The sequence below is a fragment of the Heteronotia binoei genome, chromosome 15 (assembly GCF_032191835.1).
Source record: "Heteronotia binoei isolate CCM8104 ecotype False Entrance Well chromosome 15, APGP_CSIRO_Hbin_v1, whole genome shotgun sequence".
NCBI lineage: Eukaryota > Metazoa > Chordata > Lepidosauria > Squamata > Gekkonidae > Heteronotia > Heteronotia binoei.
In genome coordinates, this window is record NC_083237.1 from 22,994,777 (window position 1) to 23,018,633 (window position 23,857).

The window sequence follows — 23,857 nt, forward strand, 5'->3', positions numbered from 1 at the left end:
CTCCCCCCCATCCCCTGCTCCCCACTCTGCATAAATGTCAATGTTCCTAAGTTTGCCAAAAAACCAACATTAAATCCAATTTCTAGTCCTTTGGAAGGAAACTGATGTTTGATAGAGTTTGAGCCAAGGTGACAAGAAATCAGGATTCTTGGGTTCTTCTGTTCACCAAGAACAAACAGTGTAGTGAAAGGATTTGTAATTTAGAGACCTTCCCTTATGTCTAACAGAGACTTTCCCACATTCGCTTCATTTGTGTGTTCCTGTTGTTGCCTTGATATTTTTTCTGTTCCACATGTATTTTTCTCCCTCTACTGGTTGATTCTATAATATATTGCTTTATTTCCAGTATGCCTCCCTGCAGGTGTTTACAATGGACATAACGTGATGTAATATAAAATTGACCATTAGAGGGAGCCAAACATGCCCAGAACAGAAAACAAGCCCCCAAAGCAACAGAAACACACAAGCAAGGAGAATGAGAAAGCAGAAAAGCCCAGTGTTAGAAAACTGGTCATAGCCCTAAGATCACATGACCTTAGTTCTAGAGTGATGCATGTTGACCACTAAACAAGATGTTTTAGTTCAAGAGCAGGCAATTTTTCCCCCCCAAGTGCTGAAAAAAAATGAAGTGCGTACCTGTGAAAATGCTGATGTACAAGTAAACAAATTTGGGATGGGATTTGAAGGTTGTTCTTGGCCAGATACATTTGGTGCAAGCCAAGCCCCAGTGGTGTTGCTAGCATTTCAGGGATTTGTCTTAGTGTCCACTGATCTGGTTGCTTTGCAGGTCTGGGAGGTGATAAGAGGCATAAGCCTTGCCTGCTGCCTCTCCTACACTGCTGCTGAACTACCAGTGCTGTGTACCCTTGAGCAGTGACTTGGCCCTCAATGCCAAGCCAAATGGTCTGCTGTATGCTGCTGCTGGCATGCATGCTGGGAGTTGTCTACCCCTGTTGCCTACCCACTGTCCACATTGAAGCTTTTTTCAAAATCATTTTCCATTCTGGTAGCGTTTATCAGTGGACTCAAGGTTATTACACACAGGAAAAAGGATGTGGGCAGATATTTCTGAAGAATGCTGGGGCAAGAGTTTCTTTCTTTCTCGCCTCCACCCACCTACAACAGATGGAAGAGGGGGTGGGAATAGAGACTGTGGTAAAACAAGGATCTGGGGTGCCTTAAATTGAATAGAAGAAGTGTAGGCAGTGGAAACAATCACTGGTAGGAGGAGCCTAGGAAGTGGGTGTGTCCTATTCTAGTTTTGTAGGAGGAGTCTCCTCCTGGTGGGCTGGTGGTGGAGGGAACTCTTTCTCTTGAGAGCATTGCATGGTGGGCTCGGGAAGTTTACCATTTGCTTCCCCAGACCCTTCCAGACTGGAGACTCTGCTCACATCTCCATCAATCAGACACTGAACCTCCTCTGTGTCGCCAGTCTCTTTCCGAACAACTTCTTCCATGGCTACAGAAGGTACCCTGGACTGACGTTTGCCAAAGAAAGTGGTGAGGGTCGCACGTCTGGTGTCTCCTTCCCCTTTGCTCAGCGCCCCTTGCTCTACCTCTTTATCCAATCCAGAATCATCCGGCAGTTCCGCTTGCCCTGCCCACCCTGCTGTCTTGAAGCTCGTTGAACCTGAGTGGCGCCACCTCCGCCAGCAGAACAGGAAAGCGATTAGGAGAACCAGGAGCAACAGAATACTGAGGACTATAGCAACATCTGTTGCTTTGGAGCCCTTTGCAGGACTTGCTGTTGACATAGGATAAGACTGTGATGTTTCAGTGGTAGACACCACAGTTGTTCCTCTGAAGCCCTTTGAAGGGTCTTTCTTCCCCTCACTATTCACTTCTGATGTTTCAGTGGTAGATGTTCCAGTTGTGTCCTGGGTTTTGGGCCCCGTACTCCTGGTACTGTGTGTTGTGGGCTCACCCTGGGGTGGTACAGGTTGTCCTGGTGTTTTTTCCTGCTTTGTACTTCTTGGTTTCAGGCCGACGCTCACATTTGCAGTGGCTGCTGTTGTGCTAAAGGACGTTGATTCTCCAACAGTGGTATGGGATTTCCCCACCACTTTGGTTGTTTCTGTTTTGTTTAGGGTAGTTGTCATGGTTGTGGTTATCTCTCTTTTGGCAGAGCTGTGGGTGTCTGTGGTAGTGTCAGCCTGTTTGGTCTGTTTAAGCGTTGCCGGTTGTTCCTTTTTTTCTTTGACGGTACCTGGTCCTGAATGCTTGAGTGTAGAGAGCTGTTCAGGAGACAGTGTACTCGCTGGCGTTGCCTCCTTGTTGATGGATGTGGCGACCAACAATGTGGAAACAGGCTGGGCTTTTGAAGAGACGTCAGTGTCTGTGCCCGTTGCTGCCAGCTTCTTGGTGGGAAATTCAGTGGGATGAGATGTGATATTTGGTGCTGCAGAAATGACTGGCACTGTGCTGGGTTCAATGGATGTGTCTTGTTCCTTTTTTTCTTTGATGGTACCTGGTCCTGAATGCTTGAGTGTAGAGAGCTGTTCAGGAGACAGTGTACTCGCTGGCGTTGCCTCCTTGTTGATGGATGTGGCGACCAACAATGTGGAAACAGGCTGGGCTTTTGAAGAGACGTCAGTGTCTGTGCCCATTGCTGCCAGCTTCTTGGTGGGAAATTCAGTGGGATGAGATGTGATATTTGGTGCTGCAGAAATGACTGGCACTGTGCTGGGTTCAATGGATGTGTCTTGTCCAAATGCGCCATGGGCAAAAAGAATAAGGAAGCCAAAGAAGATACTGCAGCCGGGTGTTTGCCGGAGAGGAAATTTTGGTGCTTTCATGGTGGAGGCCTGGCCTTTCTTGGCCAAAAGTAAAGCCCAATAGTGACCTGAGAACAAAAGGTTGGCAGCTGTGAAATACGTTTCCAGAGAAATGAACTGAAAAGAAATAGAAGCAGGAGCACAGCACACCTCAGTGCCAAGACCTTACACTCTGGGAAAGAAACAGCCCCTGCAAACGAGGAAGTGGGCTTTTGCACACAAGGCTGAAAACAGGGTTCATCAGGGCTTTTTTTTGTAGCAGGAACTCCTTTGCATATTAGGCCACACGCCCCTGATGTAGCCAGTCCTCCAAGAGTTTACAGGGCTCTTCCTACAGGGCCTACTGTAAGCTCCAAGAGGATTGGCTAAATCAGGGAGGTGTGGCCTAATATGCAAAGGAGTTCCTGCTGCAAAAAAAGTCCTGGGGTACATAGGTAGATGCACACCGCAGTGCACTCACCTGGGCAAAAGGTAACCTCAGTCAAGAACATAAGAAGCGCCCTGCTGCATCAGATCAGTAGTCCAGTGCCCAGTTCCTAACCCAATGCCCAACCAAATGTTCCAGAAGATCCACACGCTAGCACATAGAGGACAAAGCCTCCCTTATTGTTGGGTAGCAACTGGCATTCAGAAGACTACTGCTTCCGCAAATGGAGATTCCATGTAGCCAGCATTGCTAATATCTATGGGTAGTTCTGTGCTCCATGAATTTATCTCCCCCTGCTTTTAAATTCAGCTAACCTAGTGGCCATCAGTAGTAAGGTGTATGGATGAGTCACTAATATGTGAGTCTTCTATCAGTCACTTCCCAGCACATACATGAAGCTCGCCCAAGGCTTTTTTTGTAGCAGGAAGTCCTTTGCATATTAGGCCACACCCCCTGGTGTATCCAATCCTCCTGGAGTTTACAGTAGGCCTGTGAACTCTTAGATTAGAGGACTGGCTACATCAGGGGGTGTGGCCTAATATGCAAAGGACTTCCTGCTACAAAAAAAGTCCTGCGCCTTATACTGAGTTTGACTACTGGTCCAAAGAGGTCAGTGCTGCCTTCTCAGACTGACCGCAGTTCTCCTGAGACTCAGAGGTCTTTCACATCACCTCCTACTTGATCCCTTTAACTGGAGATGCCAGGGATTGAACCTGGGACCTTCTGCATGCCAAACAGAGGCTCTTCCACAGGCCGATAGCCCTTCCCCACCTTGTACTATGGGGCTAGCTTCAGCATGGAGATGGAAGGCAGGAGTATCTGGGGCGCAACAGCTCTATTTGGGCTGCAACCTCCATTCCTGTGTTGACATCACCTGACTAGGCCTTGACACATGACACTCTCTGGGGACCAATTGGGATGCTTCAGGATCTGTAAAGCTGTGGATTGCACACTGCGCCTCTTCAATCAGAACAGCTTGTCAAGTCCAGCTAACGTTGCCCCTCCCTCCTTGCTCTATCTACCCTTTGCCTCCCTGGGCATCAGACCTTGCCTGCCAATGATACTGCTGGCTGCCTCTGGCCCCTGGACTCTCCTCTGACCCCAAGGAAAACCACACAGCACTGTCTGGTTTTGATTTTGTCGAGTCTGGACCCTTCTGCCATCAGACTAGGGATGCCAATCCCCAGGTGGGGGCAGGGGATCCCCCGGTTTGGAGACCCTCCCCCCGCTTTAGGGTCATCAGAAAGCGGGGGGAGGGGAGGGAAATATCTGCTGGGAACTCTGTTATTCCCTATGGAGATTTATTCCCATAGAAAATCATGGAAAATTGATCTGCGGGTATCTGGGGCTCTGGGGGGCCCCTGTTTTTTGAGGTAGAGGCACCACATTTTCAGTATAGCATCTAGTGTCTCTCCCCAAAATACCTCCCAAGTTTCAAAAAGATTGGACCAGGGGGTCCAATTCTATGATCCCCCAAAGAAGGTGCCTCTATCCTTCATTATTCCCTATGGAAGGAATTGAAAAAGTGTGCTGTCCCTTTAAATGTGATGGCCAGAACGCCCTTTGGAGTTCAATTATGCTTGTCACAGCCTTGATCTTGGCTCCAATCCCAATGTCTCCTGGCTCCACCCCCAAAGTCCCCTGATATTTCTTGAATTGGACTTGGCAACCGTACATCAGACTGAGCCTTGCTACACTGACGTCACCAAGTCCTGTGGCAGTGAGTTCCACATATTAATCAGGCACTGTACTTCCTTCCGTCTGTCCTAAAACTATAGCTCTTCAAAGTCATTGGGTGCCCCTGAGTTCTATCTTACATTGCAGGAGGGGAGAGAGTTCTGCCTCTCCCATTTTTTCATGCCATGTGTCATTTCATAAACCTCCATCATGTCTTATTCCTTCTTATAATACTACAGGCTTTGATGACTCCAGTTTCCCCCTCAATCTCACCTGGTTCCTCCCCTTACTAACTACAACCATGGGTATTTGTGGCTTTTAGACCTGAAGGTCCCTTGAGGCCCAGCATAGCTTGTTAGGGTGGTCCAGCCTCCATTTTTACCAGCAGAAAAGCTGGTTACATCCAGCCCCTTATCGGCAGCACAGAAGAACACTATATCTCATATTAGTCTATCTATATCTTTTAATCATTTCAACCCGAAGGAGTGCATACATGCATGGCAGTCATAAATCAGTCAGGGCCTAAATAAATCAAGGAGAGGTCTGGCTGCCAGACAGGCCCACTTTCTCACTTCCCATAGCCAGTATTTAAATTCTCAGAGGCTTTCTCACATCATGCCTTAATTAAAACTGAGGCATCACCAGAAGGAACTGAAACAGGTGTAAAAGGGGGAAAACAAGCTGGGACTAACGACTTTTGAGGCAATTGGGGCAGCAAAAGGGAAGGGCTGGGAGAGGCTGATATTTCAGGCTGCTGAAGGGGAAACACCTCCTGTGTATTATTCAGCATTCCAGACCTTCCTCTTTTGATTTTTATCTGAATCTATCTTAACGGCAACATTTCCTACATTCTGTATATTTCTTGGCCTATAGCTTTCATGACAGGGGGCTAGGGTTGTCAACTCCAGGCTGGGGGATTCCTGGCAATTTAGGGGAAGGGGAAGTCTGGGGAGGAGAGAGAACTCAGTAGGGATGTGATGCCAGAGTCCAACCTCTAAAGCTGCCACTCTCTCCATGGGGACTGTGTCATAAGAAAAGCCCTGCTGGATCAGGCTAATTGTCCATCTAGTCCAGCACGCAGTCGCACACAACCAATTCCTCTGGACAGCCAACAACAGGCCACAGAGGCCAAGGCCTTCTCTCCTGACTCTGGGATTCAGAAACGTGGTACTTCTGAATGTGGAGGTTCCCCTCAATCGCCACGGCTAGTAGCCACTGTTAGACTTCTCGGTTCACATCTGTCTGATGGGGACAGAATCCCTATGACCAGCAGAGGACACACCCATAACTTTCATTATTGCCAATAAGCAGGGCTTTTTTGTAGCAGGAACTTCTTTGCATATTAGGCCACACACCCCTGATGTAACCAGTCCTCCTGGAGCTTACAGGACTCTTCGTACAGGGCCTACTGTAAGCTCCAGGAGGATTGGCTACATCAGGGGTGTGTGGCCTAATATACAAAGGAGTTTCTGCTACAAACAAGGCCCTGCATAAGGAATTAACGGTTTTGGTGGAGGAAGTAGACAGCAGCAGGAACAACATGGCTAACTTCTGAAAATGCCACTCTCCTATTCCCAAAGTACCACTCTTCCACCCTTTGCCTGCCTCGGCAGGGAGAGCGGGATATAAGTCTAATAAATCCTCCAACTGATACATTTCTGCCTGTACACCCCTGTTTCCATCAGCCATTTCATCTTCATCTTAATTTCTTTTCTTTTTTGTGCATTATACTGGCTTACATGGTCAGCATCAGCCTACCCTGAGGTGGGTCAGCTGACAGGGCCCAAAACCTTGCTCCTTCTCTGCCGCCCACCCATGCACCCTTCCAGCCTCCGCTCACAAGCCCTCCTCCAATGCTCCCTCTGTTCATAGAATCATAGAATTATAGAGTTGGAAGGGATCTCCAGGGTCATCTAGTCCAACCCCCTGCACAATGCAGGAAACTCACAAATACTGCCCCCTAAATTCACAGGATCCTTGTTGCTGTCAGAATCAGATGGCCATCTAGTTTCTGTTTAAAACCTCCAAGAAAGGAGAGCCCACCACCTCCTGAGGAAGCCTGTTCTTCCAGTTTGAGCGCCAGTATGGAATAGTGGTTAAATGCGTGGACTCTGATCTGGGAGAACCGGGTTTGATTCCCCACTCCTTCACTTGTACCTGCTGGGATGGCCTTGGGTCAGCCATAGCTCTCGCAGGGGTTGTCCTTGAAAGGGCAGCTTCTGTCAGAGCTCTCTCAGCCCCACACACCTCACAGGGTGTCTGCTGTTAGGGGAGAAGATAAAGGAGACTGTGAGCCACTCTGAGTCTCTGATTCAGAGAGAAGGGTGGGGTATAAATCTGCAATTCTTCTTCTTCCTGATTTAATATGCTGCTCAGGACCACAATCAGGGAGGGCGTGCAGGGGATGCCCAGTGGAGTCGGCTCTTCTGGTGGCCATGCAAGTGGCACTCCCAGCTGCACCACTGCTCCGCACTGCAGGTGGCTGTGAGGAGGGGGGAGGGCTTGTGGCAGGCGGGGAAGCACAGGCTGGGGGGGGGGGGCTTGCAGGTGGATGGGCAGGAAGGGAAGTGCGAGCAGAGGGTGTGGTGGTGGGCAGAAGAGGAGGGGAACCCACTTTCTAAAAATTATCAGTGTGTGCCAGGAAAGGTGTTGGCAGGCCCTGGCATAGAATTTATCACCCAAACCATCTATTTTCATCTGGGAAACTGATATAGGTAGAGATCAGCTGTAATTCTGGCCAATCTCCAGGCCCCACCTGGAGGTGGCAACTCTCGTGTGTCCCTGTCCCTTGTCAGACAAGAAGGATGCGGAAGATTTTCTGTCCAGAGGAAATGTCAATGGGTATCTGTATTCGAGTCTAATTACAGACCACAAACTCCCGATAGAGATCTTCTGTGGAATTAAAGAAGAGTCCAAATTTGCTTTATAAAAGGAAAATGGCCTGATATAAAAAACAAACAGTTATCTTTTCACCCCTTAGGTGGAAAGGGTGTGGGGGGTGGGGAATGAAAATCCTGACCCTAACAACATCTACATTTTTAATTTAAATAAGCAGTGCTGGGGATAGAAACGCTGAGTGGTGGTGGTGGGGAACTTAGGTGGATAATTTTGCTATGGTAAGTCAGGCTTAAGGGTACTTTGGGGTGGGGATGGTTATTTTGTACATTCCAAAATTTAAAAATTAATGCCTGCCAACTCTTTGCTAGTCAACCTGACTTTAGGGTTGCCAATCCCCAGTTGGGGGCAGGGGATCCCCTGGTTTGGATGCCCTCCCCCTGCTTCAGAAAGCTGGGGGAGGTGTTGAATGTCCACTGGGCACTCCATTATAGTAAAGTAAAGTAAAGTAAAGTAAAGTAAAGTAAAGTAAAGTAAAGTAAAGTAAAGTAAAGTAAAGTAAAGTAAAGTAAAATTTTATTTATATCCCGCCCTCCCCCGCCAAGCAGGCTCAGGGCGGCTAACAACAGCAAAATAACAATACATTTAACAAAACATTAAATTAACCCCAAACCAATTAATACATTAGTTAAAACAGTTACTAAGTCTAAAAACATTAAGTTAGATCTGACAGTACCGTTATTAATCGACGCTATGCCTGTCAATTTGTATAATGATGGCGGATCTCCAGACTAGACCATTTTGATGTTTCTTTGTGGGCTTGGTCAGCCGTTCATGAATGCCTGTTTGAAAAGGGTGGTCTTGCAGGCCCTGCGGAACTGATCAAGGTTCCGCAGGGCCCGCACCTCCTCTGGGAGTTGATTCCACAAACATGGGGCCGCGGTAGAGAAGGCCCGTGCATAAGTAGTCCGAAGTTTAACTTCTTTTGGCCCAGGGGTGGTCAATCTGTTTTTACCTACTGACCTCAGTGCTCTCTGGGGCTCATACGGGGAGAGACGGTCCCTCAGGTAGGTCGGTCCTCGGCCATATAGGGCTTTAAAGGTAATCACCAGCACTTTGTACTGGACCCGGTATACAATCAGCAGCCAGTGCAGTTCGCGTAGCCCCGGCCGTATATGCTCCCATCTTGGGAGGCCAAGCAGCAGCCTGGCCGCCGCGTTCTGCACTAGCTGCAATCTCCGGGTCCGGCACAGAGGCAGCCCCATGTAGAGGGCGTTACAGTAGTCCAATCTTGAGGTGACCGTCGCATGGATCACCGTTGCTAGGTCCCGGCGCTCTAGGAAAGGGGCCAACTGCCTCGCCCGCTTCAGATGAAAAAATGCTGACTTGGCAGTGGCTGTTATCTGGGCCTCCATTGATAATGAAGGCTCCAGTAAAACACCCAAGCTCTTTACCCGCTGCGCCGCCTTCAGCGGCGCACCGTCAAAGGTCGGGAGAGATATTTCCTTCCCCAGAACGCCATGACCCACACAGAGAACCTCTGTCTTCGCTGGGTTCAGCTTCAGCCCACTCAGCCTAAGCCATGTTGCAACAGCCTGTAGGGCCTGATGTAGGCTCCCCGGGGCAGAGGCGGGCCGTCCGTCCATTAGTAGATAGAGCTGGGTGTCATCTGCATATTGATGGCAACCCAGCCCAAACCTCCGGACAATCTGGGCAAGGGGGCGCATATAGATGTTAAATAACATCGGGGAGAGAACTGCTCCCTGAGGCACCCCACAATCTAGTGTGCGCCTCTGGGATCGTTCACCCCCAATTGCCACCCTTTGTCCCCGACCCATGAGGAAGGAGGAAAGCCATTGTAAGGCCAACCCCCTAACCCCTATGTCGGCGAGGCGGTGGATCAGTAGCTGATGGTCGACTGTGTCAAATGCAGCCAACAGATCTAATAACATCAGCACTGCCACACCGCCTCGATCCAGTTGCCGTTGGAGGTCATCTACTAAGGCGACCAGGACCGTCTCTGTCCCGTGGCCTGGCCGAAAACCAGACTGGCACGGGTCTAGGACATTATACCCTATGGAATCTGGTCCCCATAGGATATAGTGGAGAATCAACCTTTGGGGGGCTGTTTTTTCTTAAGGTAGAGGCACCAAATTTTCAGCATAGCAGCTGGTGTTTTTCCTCCAAAAAAACCCACCACATTTCAAAAAGATTGGACCAGGGGTCCAATTCTATGAGACCCCAAAGAAGGTGCCCCATCCTCCATTATTTCCAATGAAGGCAAGGCAATTAAAAGGAGTGCAATCCCTTTAAATGTGATGGCCAGAACTCCCTTCAGAGTTCAATCCAGCTTGTCACCGGCTTGCTCCTGGCTCCACCCCCAAAGTCTCCAGATATTGCCTGTCGGACCTGGCAACTCTACTTTTACATTATCCCCAATCCAGCTACAGTAAACGGTGACAAAGCCCCGTTGGAAATAACAAGAAAAGCAATTTGGGTTTGCAGCAGCCTTCTGACATTGGGTTCAAGGGAGGGCAGGGCTTTTTTTATAGCAGGAACTCCCTTGCATCTTAGGCCACACACCCCTGATGTAGCCAATCCTCCTGGAGCTTACAGGGCTCAGTACACTGTAATTCTGCAAACTACTGTAAGCTCCAGGAGGATTGGATACATCAGTGGGGTGTGGCCTAATATGCAAAGGAGTTTCTGCTACAAAAAAAGCCCTGGAGGGTATAATCATCTAGATCAGGACTATTGCCTGAGCACAACACTTGGAGCAAGAGGGAGGTGTACTTCTTACTCAACCGTTGGGCAGGATCCTGCTATCTCATTGCTTGACATCAAATAAACCAAGGGGAAGGCAAGCTGCCTCAGAAGCCCTGATTTTTTTGGGGGGGGGGGCAGAGAGAACAAGGGGTGCATTCACAACATACTAAATAATGTGTTTTGCAACTGGATTTTTACTGTGTAAGAATAGCAAAAAGCCAGTTGCAAAACTAATTAGTTAGTGTAGTGTGAACGCACCCCCGGTGTTCTAGTTGGAGACTGGCCCAGCAGACTTTTTTTTCCACGTCTGCTTTACCCAATCCATTATACCCTATGAAGTCTGGTCCCCATAGGGTATAATGGAGAATCTGGGGCTCTTGACCTCATAAAGAATCTTCCCCACTTCAGATTGCTTTATGGTTGACGTGCAGGGCTTTTTTTGTAGCAGGAACCTCTTTGCATATTAGGCCACACTCCCCTGATGTAGCCAATCCTCCAAGAGCTTACAGTTGGCCCTGTACTAAGAGCCCTGTAAGTTCTTGGAGGATTGGCTACATCAGGGATGTGTGGCCTAATATGAAAAGGAGTCCCTGGTTGATGGCAACATTTCCCCATCATAGATGACAGATAGGCTTCTCTGCTACCCATATCCGGTGCATAAAGTCCATGTGCTACAATGATGTCATTGAGCTTCTTCTTTTCTTCTTCTTCTTTTAATGTGTCCTTATTTCCAATCCACAATTAGTTTAAAAAATGCAAATTCATGGAGAGGTCCTGAACAGACCAAGGCTGTGATCTCACACACACAAAAAAAAATAATGCACTTTCGATGCACTTTCCAACTGGATTTTGCCAATCCACACTGTAAAATCCAGTTGAAAAGTGCACTGAAAGTGCGTTATTTAGTGCGTGTGAGTGATCGCAGCCCAAGTCTGGCCAGTTCTGTGGAAGCAGCCATAAAAGAGTCAGAAAGGGGAACTCCTGCACCTCATTGTGGGGGAGATGTGCAAGATTTTTCTTTGGCGTTTACATAGAAAATGTGAAAAGAGGATGTGCGAGTCATTTGGGCCATGTTTGCCCGCGCTTCCGTGTCATTTCTGAAGCCATTCGTAGGGGGATCCCAGCAGCAGCAGGGGTGGGGGGTGGGAGAAACGTAGGAGGAAAGCCTTTCACTTGTTTCTTGTGGGTTGGAAAAGATGACACACCAAAAAGAAACACAACCTCTGCATGGCAGCACATGGTCTTCAAGCACCTGTGTATTGAGGGGGAGGGAGAGCATGGCCAACTTCTGTTAAAGAAAATGTTGCAACAATCCCTAAAGATGTGCACATGGGGGACACAGATGCAGAGCTTTTTTGTAGCAGGAACTCCTTTGCATCTTAGACCACACCCCACTGATGTAGCCAATCCTCCTGGAGCTTACAGCAGGCCTTGTACTAAAAGCCCTGTAAGCTCTTGGATGATTGGCTACATCAGGGGTGTGTGGCCTAAGATGCAAAGGAGTTCCTGTTACAAAAAAAGCCCTGTGTGCTCCTGCTTGAAGGTAACAGGGTTGGATAAAGTGGAGTTGGAGAATCTTCTGCTTCAGGTTCATTCTGTGGGGCTATCGCTCTGAGCCTGCTTTGGCGGGGAGGGCGAGATATAAATTGAAAAAAAGGTAGTCCCCTGTGCAAGCACCAGTCGTTTTCGACTCTGGGGTGACATTGCTTTCACAAGGTTTTCACGGCAGACTTTTTACAGGGTGGTTTGTCGTTTCCTTCCCCAATCATCTACACTTTCCCCCCCCCCCCCCAGCAAGCTGGGTACTCATTTTACCGACTTCAGAACGATGGAAGGCTGAGTCAACCTGGAGCTGGCTACCTGAACCCAGCTTCTGCCGGGATCGAACTTAGGTCATGAGCAGGGAGCTCAGACTGCAGTACTGCAGCTTTACCACTCTGTGCCATGGGGCATAAATAAATATAAATCGAACAAATAAATTAAAAAATTGTTTACCTGGCAGGGCTGCTTGCCTGGTCCTTTTTCAAAAGAAAAATTCAGGGGTTCTAACGAAATCAATGTCCCAGCCTGGATGGCCCAGGCTAGCCCAATCTCGTCAGATCTCAATGCTAAGCAGGGTTGGCCCTGGTTAGTTCTTGGATGGGAGACTAAAAAGAAGTCCAGGGTCGCTAGGAAGAGGCAGGCAATACGATAGCAAAGCATCTCTGAACACTCTTGCCCTGAAAGCCCCATGAAGGGTGGCACTTTTCACATTCACATTCACAACAAAACAAACACAAGGAGTGGGGGCTGTCTGAGCCGGGCAGTCCAGTGAAGGGCTTTAGTCTGTTCCCTTCCCCCTTTTGCAAAGCCACAGGAGAGATGGCTGCTGATGGAGTCTAGGAGGGGAGCAGCAGGCGGTCACTGGGAGTGGTCGGGTACCTCTCCTCATTAATAGGTGCCAGACAAGCAACAGAAATACAGCCTGTGCCATTTTTCCTTGGCCCCAGAGGGGTTGTAACGAGGGATGCTATACCTGTTGAATTTCTGCCTATCACACATCTGCTTAAAACCTTGGAGCCTTCCCAGAAAAAAAGTGGGAAGTCTCTGTGTATCTCTGTGGATAATGCGCAACCCAAATAAGCCCTCCCCACCCCAGCCACTATTCCTGCCGATTATGATTCCTCATTTTTCTGAGGTCTGCAGATCTATCTATGGATCTCAAGTTTGACCAGTCCTGGTCCCTTTTTCTTCACAAAGTTCCTCAGTTTTATTCACTGCCCAGTAAGCTGTTCTGTCCCCATCCCACATACCCGCTTCCTTCTACCTTCTTCTAGGATGACTTCAGCCCAGTTTGGGTCAAATCCCTGCCTTTGAGGGGAGCGTCTTGTGTCGTGATCCTCAACGCCTCAGCGTGGTCTTCTCCTCCTCCTCCTCCCCAGATTTTTGCTTGAGAAGGTGGCGGCAGTGAAGAAATAGAGAGGAAGAAAAAAGAAAAAAAGAAACGAAGGCAACCGTTAGATTCAAAAAGGAAGTGGCTTTGTGGGGTGGCAACATCCTCAATTTCCATCAGTTCAAATGATGGGTGGAGGTCTGAGGCTTTAAGCTCAAATCCAGATGGAGTCACTGGCACCATTTGTAGTGGAGGTCTAGCCCCAGGACTTATTTTTCAAGTGCCAGGAATCAGCCTCTTAAAAATAAGAGGGAGTTTCTGTGAGCTTGTGCAGAGGGCATTTACATCTCCATTCTGTAAGTACAACAAGCTGCCTCCGTACCTTGGCATCTGGGATTAAGGAGGACTTCCACGACAGAGGAAGGGACAACCGCAGAAAAAAAGCAGGGATGCATTATTGAGTCCTGCCCCTTTAATAGCTGCCCTGAAGGCAGAAATCCAGCAGGAAGAGTGTTTCCAGGTAGAAAAGAAACAAGAGCAGAGAGGAAAGAATTTTTTAAACAGTTAAACTGAGAAAGGAAACACGTATTATGAGGAAAACCAAAGCTTCCAAGCCCATATAAACCAAATGCTGGGATGGAGATAGGAATGACAGTCTCCAGCTCATCTCCAGAAATCAGTTCCCCTTGAGAAAATGGATGCTTTGGAAGGTGCCCTCTGTGGCATTTCCCCCACAGAGATCCCTGTCCTCCCCAGGCCCCATCCCTAAACCTCCAGGAGTTCCCTTACCTGGATCTGCCAACAGTACCACCCCCCACCCCCAGGGGACCTGGGAGCCCTAGATGGGGGACAGCCTGCAGGGGGAACCATCCACTGTATGTGGAGTGGGTGTTATTTCATCATACCTGGCAGTGGTCTCGTTTCCTGGTTGTGTGGGGAGCCGCCGTGTCCTTCTGTGCACTCCGACAAATCATCAGCAAAACTAAATGTTCCCTTGCCACTGTAGAGCCTTTATCTCCTCTTATCAGAAGGCAGCTGCTTTGGGTCTCGAAGCTAGCTTGGTTTCATCTGCTGGCCCACACCCTCTGCCTGTTTCGTTTCTTCTGGCTAGCCGTCCCCACATTATACACGTCGCTTCTGTGCAGCACTGCCCATATCAAGAAGAGAGAGCCTCTTTCTTATCAGGGGCCACATTTATGGTATAATTCTTGCATTTATATGTTGTGAGTTTGGAGTCTGGTCAATGTGAATACGCCTGTTTTGTGGGCTCGGCACACCCTGACCGGGGTAGCCCAGGCTAGCTGGATCTCATCAGGTCTTGGAAGTTGAACTGGGTCGGCCTTGGTTAGTATTGGGGTGGGAGACCACCAAGAGGTGCCCACCAAGTGATTTTTAAACTGAGAGGGGCCAGGTAGGGCTTTTACCCAACTGGGCTTCTGATTGACTGTTAGGGTTGCCAGGTCCAATTCAAGAAATATCTGGGGACTTTGGGGGTGGAGCCAGGAGACATTGGGGGTGGAGCCTGGAGCAAGGTCGTGACAAGCACAACTGAATTCCAAAGGGAGTTCTGGCCATCACATTTAAAGGGACTGCACACCTTTTAAATGCCTTCCCTCAATTGGAAATAATGAAGGATGTTGACTGAAGGTAAGCAATGCATACACAAGAAAATATTTTTAAACAATATTTTAAACAATTAAACAATATTTCCCTGGACGCTCTAGCCATTTGGAAGGTAAAACTCTATGGTACAATAGGTACCATAGAGTTTTAACCTCCCAGATGGCTAGAGCATCTAGGAAAACTATAGTTTTTTCCCGGAAACACCTAGCGGCTCGCGTGCGCGCCACCTTTTAAATGACATCACTTCCAGGTGATGTCGTTTTGTCATGCGCACGCGTTGTGTGCGCGCGAATGTCCCCTGCCAGGGTTTGAAGAGGACTTGGCAACCCTAAACTGTAGACAAATGGTGTAAATGCAAATAAACCAGCCTTCCTTCTGTCAACAAACATGGCAGCCATTCTTATCATTATGTTACTGCCACATTGACCAGTGTCTGGTTGTCCATTATGGCAAGCAGCCTCTCACCCGAGACTCTGAGCATAAAGGAGACAGATCCAGTTTCTTTTCCTTTAGATGCCAAGCCAAAACATTTCTCTCAGGCTTTTAACTAAGGGGTTTCAGTCATCCCTGCCTCTGTTTTCTGGTCTGCTGTGGGCCCACCAGCTGTTTCTTCTCGTTCTCCTTCTTCTTCTTCCCATCAAGTTACAACTGACTTACGGTAACCCCAAGGGGGTTTTAAGGCAAGAGACATTTAGAGGTGGTTTGTCATTGCCTGCCTCCTCATCATATCCCTTGGTGATCTCCCATCCAACTACTAACCAGGGCCGACCCTGCTTAGCCTCCAAGATCTGATGAGATCAGGCTTTCATTTAGACCCCATAGAAAGAAAGAAATTACAAGTAAAGACCTCTGGAAAACATAACATGGTAAAATATATGTGTATATTTGGTTTTAATGAGGAAAATACAAAATCCAAGATAACAAGACAATGTGTAATATGTGACAATGTCCAGCTCAACTAAATAGACAAGTGTAATCTTCGTATTTGTATACCTCCTATGTGTGCATATCTGGACACTGCCACATATGATGTATTGCCCAGACATTGTCACATATGACATATTGCCTTGTTATCTTGTAGGGCCTGTAAGACAGAGCTGTTCTGCCGGGCTTTTGGTTGAGACAGCAGCTGTCCTATTCCACCAACTATTCCATCAGTCAGCCTCCCTTGTGACATCATGCTTTATAGCCTTGTTGAGGTGCTGAATCTGATCATTAACACCATCACTTCTTCTTGGGCCAAAAACTGTACTTTGTGAAATGTGCCCTTTCCGCCAATGATGCACCTTATTTTGTTGTATCGTTCAAATGTTTTAGTTTTATTGTATTGTTTTAAATTTGAATTGTAGGTTTTATTGTTTAATTTATGCTGTGATTTGCCCTGAACCCGTTATGGGAAAGGGCAGAATATCAGTTCACTAAATAAATAAATACAATATCTTGGATTCCGTATTTTTTTCATGGAAATCATATATACGCACATATTTTAGCATGTTATCAGTTTGTATATATTTTCCAGAGGTCTTTATTAGTCTTTTTTTCTTTCTGTTTGTTTCTCTACTGGGACACCTCTCCGTTCTATATGCTTCCACATCTCAGCTTGCTTTCCTTGCCTTGACTTATTTTTTGGATGAATTTAATTACTATATTGGTTTTATTTTTATTTATTTATTTTAGTTGGCTTACAGGGTGGAGAACAACATGATTTAAACAACAATTGATGCTTACAGGTTAAAACCATAAATAACAATACAGTAAAACCATTAAAACAATAATATACAACATTGGCAGCAGTCCTAGTTGGGTACACTCAACATATCAATACGGCTATAGGCCCAAACAATACAACAGTAAGCTGGTCTCTCTCTCTCTCTCTCTCTCTCTCTCTCTCGGCTTGGCTTCGCGAATGAAGATTTAAGAAGGGTGCAATAGTCCACGTCTGCTGCAGGCTCGCTGGTGGCTGACAAGACCAATGCGGGACAGGCAGGTCCGGCCACAGTGGCTGCAGGGAAAAGTCTGATTTAGGGTTGGTGCTGTAGCAGTGCGATTCTTCCTCAATCTCCTTTTGTCCTCAAGACCAACTATGCGTGCGCTCTCAAAAGAAGAGACAGCCTGGTGGATGGTGTGCCTCCATGCTTTGCGATCTGAGGCTAGGTCAGACCACTGGTGATGGTTGATGCGACAGGTGCCAAGGGATTTCTTCAAGGAGTCCTTGTACCTCTTCTTTGGTGCCCCTCTATTTCGATGGCTGGTGGAAAGTTCGCCATACAGGGCAATCTTGGGAAGGCGGTGGTTTTCCATCCTAGAAATATGTCCTGCCCAGCGCAGCTGCGTCTTCAACAGCAGTGCCTCGATGCTGGTAACCTCCGCCCGCTTGAGAACTTCAGTGTTGGTCACAAAGTCACTCCAGTGGATGTTGAGGATGGTGCGAAGGCAGCGCTGATGAAAGCACTTGAGGAGTCGCAGGTGATGACGGTATAAAACCCACGATTCGGAGCCGTAGATGAGGGTTGTCATCACAACCGCTTTGTAAACATTGATCTTTGTGCCTTTTTTCAGATGCTTGTTGCTCCACACTCTTTTGTGCAGTCGGCCAAATGCACGGTTTGCCTTTGCCAGCCTGTTGTCAATCTCCTTGTCAATCTTAGCATCTGAGGAGATGATGCACCCCAGGTAGCTGAACTGCTGGACTGTCTTCAGAACTGATTCACCCACAGTGATGCAGGGAGGGTGATAATCCTCCTGGGGTGCAGGCTGGTGGAGAACTTCTGTCTTCTTCAGACTAACTTCTAGGCCAAATAGCTTGGCAGCCTCTGCAAAGCAGGACGTCATATGCTGCAGAGCTGATACCGAGTGGGAGACGAGTGCAGCATCATCAGCAAACAGTAGCTCTCGGATGAGTTTTTCCATTGTCTTGGAGTGGGCCTTTAGTCGCCTCAGGTTGAACAGGCTGCCATCGGTGCGATAGCGGATGTAGACACCATCGTCATCATCTAGATCTACTGCAGCTCTTTGAAGCATCATGCTAAAGAAGATCGTAAAGAGAGTTGGCGCGAGAACGCAGCCTTGCTTTACACCTGTGCCTATTGGGAAGGGCTCCGAGAGGTCGTTGCAGTGTCTGACTTGGCCTCGCTGGTCTTCGTGTAGCTGGATGATCATGCTGAGGAACCTTGGGGGACATCCTAAACGTTCCAAGATTTGCCACAGGCCTTTCCTGCTAACGGTATCGAAAGCTTTGGTAAGGTCGACAAAAGTCACATACAGAGCCTTGTTCTGTTCCCTGCATTTCTCTTGGAGCTGCCTGAGAACAAATACCATGTCGGTGGTGCTCCTGTTAGCTCTGAAGCCGCACTGGCTCTCTGGGAGGAGTTCTTCTGCAATGGTGGGCACCAGTCTGTTCAGGAGTATTCTGGCAAGGATTTTGCCTGCGATGGAGAGCAGGGTTATTCCCCAGTAGTTGGAGCAGTCTGACTTTTCCCCTTTGTTCTTGTATAGGGTGATGATGATTGCATCGCGAAAGTCCTGTGGTAATTTGCCTTGTTCCCAGCAGGTGACAAGTACTTTGTGAAGTGAGCTATGTAGTACTATGCCCCCATGCTTCCAGATCTCTGGTAGAATTCCATCAACTCCTGCTGCCTTGCCACTTTTCAGTTGCTTGATGGCTTTAACAGTCTCTTCTAGAGTGGGGATCTCATCCAACTCTGTTTTCACTGGTTGAAGTGGGGTGAGGTGGATTGCTGAATCTTGAACTACACGGTTGGCACTGAAGAGGACCTGAAAATACTCCGACCACCGGTTCAATATGGATGCCTTGTTGGTGAGGAGCACTTGGCCATCTGCACTACGCAAGGGACTCTGAGTCTGATATGATGGACCATATACTGCCTTCAGGGCTTCGTAGAACCCTCTTAAATCACCAGTGTCTGCACACAGCTGGGTTCTCTCAGCAAGCTTGGTCCACCACTCGTTCTGAATGTCTCGAAGCTTGCGCTGGAAGTTGCTACATACAGAGCGAAAGGTTGCTTTTTTCCCAGGACAGGAGGGCTGAGCAAGATGTGCTTGGTAGGCAGATCTCTTTTTCGCCAGAAAATCTTGGATCTCTTGATTGTTCTCATCAAACCAGTCCTTGTTCTTCCTTGTGGAGAACCCAAGGACTTCTTCAGAGATCTGCAGGACGGTAGTTTTTAGGTGTTCCCAGAGTGCTTCTGGAGAAGGGTCTGTGGGGCAACTGGGGTCCTCAATTCTTGACTGGAGTTTTGCCTGGAAGGCAGCTTTAACTTCGGCTGACTGGAGACTGCCAACCTGAAACTTCCTCCGAGGGATACCTCCTCTCCTGGGTGTGGGTTTAAAGTGAAGACGGAGATTGCAGCGTACAAGACGATGATCCGTATGACATTCTGCACTGGGCATTACTCGGGTGTGTAAGACATCTCGAAGGTCTCTCTGGCGCACCAGAATGTAGTCAATAAGGTGCCAGTGCTTGGACCGTGGGTGCATCCAGGTTGTCTTAAGACTGTTCTTCTGCTGGAAGATAGTGTTGGTGATGGTGAGCTGGTGCTCCATGCAGAATTCTAGCAGGAGGCGCCTGTTGTCATTGCAGTTGCCAATGCCGTGTTTGCCAAGTACTCCTTTCCAGGCTTCCGAGTCTTTACCTACTCTGGCATTGAAGTTGCCAAGGATGATCACCTTGTCCTCTGTAGGGGTCTTCCGTACGAGGTTGCGTAGATCAGCATAGAACTTGTTCTTTTCTGCAGGATCTGCTTGAAGGGTTGGGGCATACACACTGAAGAGTGTTGCATGCTGCTTGTTTTGAAGTGGGAGGCGCATGGACATGATGCGATCTGAGTGACCTGATGGCAGGTTTTCGATTTTGGAGGCAATGGAGTTTCTGACCATGAAGCCAACGGCAGAAAGGCGGCTCTCAGCTTTTGACTTACCCGACCAGTAGAGGGTATAGCCAGCACCATGTTCTTGAAGACTACCTTCCTCAGAGAAACGGACCTCACTGAGCGCTGCTATGTCAATATTCAACCTGAGAAGTTCGTGGGCAACTAGAGCAGAGCGTCGTTCAGGGCGACCACTGTCTACTGTGTCAAGCATGGTTCTGATGTTCCAACACGCAAGCTTAAGTCTTTGCACACTTTGTGAGGCAGGTGCATGCCTTTTCTTTGTTGTTATTTTTTGACCGCAAGTAAGGATGCCCGTTGACCGTGGCTAGCCAACTGGGGTGGGGGAGACGAGCTTTGTTTAGGCCACCTTTTCTAGGCCCCTCTCCGTGTGGAGCAAGCAGTGCTGTCCCTAGATAGGGCTGCTTGGTCGTTCAGGGTGCTGCCGAAAGATGCTTTCGTCTCCGGGTCAGCATCAGGCGACCAATACCCTGAACCGCCTACATGCAGGATCGGGACTGCGGCTTCCAGTGGCACCTTCCACCTGCGGTTTCGCCCCTTGCCCATCGCTGCAGGACTTGATGCGTTGTGGGTTGTGTATGTGGATATGCCCTTCAGGCCTGCGCAGAGGAATTTTTTAGGTGAAGCCCAGTGTGCGCGGTACTGGCTCCACCCTTTCACCTGGGGGTCATCTGCCATGGCCCAGTAAGCCGGGACGCCGGCAGCGAGTCCTCCAGGTGGTAGGTGTTACATTAACGAGCTCTATCTGCCCGGGTTTGATGTTAGAGTTTTCCTTCTCGTAGGCTGGCGAGGTTGGTGGGCCCAGCCTGCCCATCCAGTTATACCGCCGGACAATTCGGTCGCACCATGACATAGCAAACTCTGTGAAAAACGGGGGGGACCATCGAGAAGGTGTTGCTACGGATGCAGTAATGCAGGAGAGGCCATTGCAGTGACCATCTGCCAGGCATAGCCAGACAGTGACCACGCGGCGTTCACTACACCGGGAGAGGAGAGGCTATGTATTGCGCATGCACTTTCCCTGGGGGGGGTAGGATACCCAGAGGGAGCCCACCCCCCCACCCCCCCAGTAAGCTGGTAGTAATAAAGATAATGTCACAGCAAGGGAGGCCAAAATAGGTAGAACATGGACGCCTGTGTTCTTCTAAGATTGTAGTTTTAAATAGTCTCCACGTTTCCCAAAGGGATTTGACCCTCCTCACCTTACCTTTCTTTTCAGTTTCTTCTTCACAAGCCCCCTCATTTGAGAGAAGTTATCCCTTCTAAAGTTAAAAGTGGTTGTGTTGGTCTTTTCAGCAACACCCTATTTACATAAATGTTGATCTTAATAACATTATGGTCACTGTTTCCAACTGGTGCTATCATATTTACATCTCTCACCAGGTCTTGAGCATTACTTAGGACCAGGGCTTTTTTTGCAGAAGAAGGAGGAAGAAGAAGAATTGCAGATTTATACTCCGCCCTTCTCTCAGAATCAGAGACTCAGAGCGGCTTAAAATCTCCTATATCTCCTCCAACAACAGACACTCTGTGAGGTGGGTGGGGCTGAGAGGGCTCTCACAGCAGCTGCCCTTTCAAGGACAATCTCTGTGAGAGCTATGGCTGACCCAAGGCCATTCCAGCAGGTGCAAGTGGAGGAGTGGGGAATCAAACCCGGTTCTCCCAGATAAGAGTCCACACACTTAACCACTACACCAAACTGGCTCTCAGCAGGAACTCATTTACATATTAGGCCATGCCCCATGACATTGCTATTGTTTCACTGGCTCTCAGCAGGGATCATTTGCATATTAGGCTACACCCTTTGATGCCAAGGCAGCCAGAACTGCGTTCCTGTGCATTCCTGCTAAAAAAAAAAGCCCTGCTTAGGACCAAGTCCAGGATTGCCTCTCCCCTATTAGGTTCTGTGACCACCTGCTCCATGGCACAATCAGAGTATCTAGAAACCCAGTCTATTTCTCCTGACTTTAACACATATTGACCCCATCAATGTGTGGGTAGTTAAAATCACCTATTATGACACAGCTATTACATCTAGCTGCTTTCCTTAATTCTTTTATTTTAAAATTGTCTTCTAACCTTTGATGTGGTAGGTGATGATAAACTCCCAGAGTTAAAACTTTCTTTTGGGCACACTATTTCCACCCATAGCATTTCTGTAAGTGAATTTATCTTATATTCTCATTCTTATTGGACTGTATACCCTCTCTGACATACAGAGCCCTCTACCTCCAACCCTTCCCTCCCTATCCTTACAGCATAATTTATATCCAGAATCACTGTATCCCACTGATTTTTCTCATTCCACCAAGTTTCTGAAATGCCCACAGTGTCTATATTCTCCTCTAACACTAAGAATTCCAGCTCTCCCATTCTACATCAGATACTTCTAGCATTTGTATATAAGCATCTGTAATTTCCCAGACATGTTAGGCCTGCAACCTTCCTCCTGCCCGGCAGTCAATATTATTTGTCACTCTCTCAGTGGCCAGCCCTGTAGAATCATAACATCTACATCTTCATCTTTTGGAGATGAGGCATCCTAAGACATTTCATCTCCTGTCAGCTTTCCACCAAGATTTAGTTTAAAGATTCCTCGGCCACATTTTTTTATTTTAAGTGCCAGCAGCCTAGTTCCTTCTCAGGACAAATGGAAGCTATCTTTTTTTTTACAGGTCCTGCTTGCTCTAGAAAGCATCCCAGTGCCTAACAGACTTAAACCTTCCTCCCTACACTATTGTCTCATCTTTGCATTAAGATTCCTAATTTGTGCCTGTATGTGGAACAGGCAGCACTTCCAAGAAGGCTATCTTGGAGGTCCTCACCCTGAGTCTCTTGCCTAGCAGCCTAAATTTGTCCTCCAGCATCATACAACTATATATTCCCACATCATTGGTACCAGCATGTACCATGATGACCAGCACTGTCGACCAGCCTATCTAGACCATGTGTAATGTCTCCTGCCTTCATACCATTTGGCAAGTCACCATGTGGTCAGTATGTGGGTTCACCACCCATCTATCTACATGCCTAAGGATCAAACCACCAACTACCAAGAGACCCCCTCCCTCCCTGCCCAAGGATGGTTCCTTGGTGTAAAAGGGTACCTCTTCACCAACTGAAAAACGGGTCCATTCTGAGGGAACATCCCCAATTTCATCAACACAATGCCCTGTTTCCTCTTGACCCTCATGCTCCCTGACAGCAGTGGGGCTGTCATTCTCAGCATGGGAGACATCTAAAAAGTCCCTGAGAGTCTTATCCATGTGCCTAACCAGCTGCCTCTGCTTTCCCAGGTCAGTCACCTTGGCCTCGAGGGTGCAAACTCATTCCCTGAGAACCAGGAGCTCCTTGCACTGAGCACACGCCCATGATGTCTTCTGTCCAGTTGGCAGCTAATCAGTGCAATACACTGGATAGCTCCCAACCCCCTGCTGGCATTCTGCCTTCATAACTGTTGTATTGTTTTAATCTCCATTTTTATAAATGTCTTGTTTATGTGAATTTGTTAGTGGAGAGTCTGTATTATTTAAAATGGCCACTTGCAGGGCCATCCTAGGGCAAGGGGGAATCTTTTGCTAGAACAAAGCGGGTTTAAAAAAAAGGTCAAAACATTAAACGTATGTAAATTTTTAAAAACTAGTAGAAAAACAGTATCAAGGTCAACAGATTTCTCATGACTTGAATTTTTTATTGACTTTCCTCATCCCAGTCTACTGTCCCTCATTGTAATGCATTTCTTGTGTCCAAAACATCTGGTATCCGATGGCTTCCTGACAGAACTCCTGTTTCACATTGAGCAAAGTCTTTTGCCATGGACACCAGAGTTAGATGCTCTAGAACTTTCTCACATCCCATTATGCAAACCCCAAAGCCGCATTCAATCCACTGTTCATCCCACAGAGATCATTAATCCTTTTCAGGACACTTCAGGAAAAAGCAGTGGGGGCAAGTCCTGCTAAGCTGTTCATGGACT

General features: G+C 47.9%; 1 protein-coding gene across 1 annotated transcript; it reads right to left on the reverse strand.

Annotated features, from left to right (window-relative positions):
• Positions 1-1,005: 1,005 nt before the first annotated feature.
• Positions 1,006-14,335, reverse strand: SPN (sialophorin). Its single transcript, XM_060255886.1, has 3 exons — positions 14,257-14,335; positions 13,286-13,407; positions 1,006-2,842 (listed from the first exon to the last, which is right to left on the reverse strand). Exon 3 carries the CDS (start codon positions 2,793-2,795, stop codon positions 1,251-1,253), a length of 1,545 nt encoding a protein of 514 aa, XP_060111869.1. The 5' UTR covers positions 2,796-2,842; positions 13,286-13,407; positions 14,257-14,335; the 3' UTR covers positions 1,006-1,250.
• Between the last annotated feature and the right edge of the window lie 9,522 nt (positions 14,336-23,857).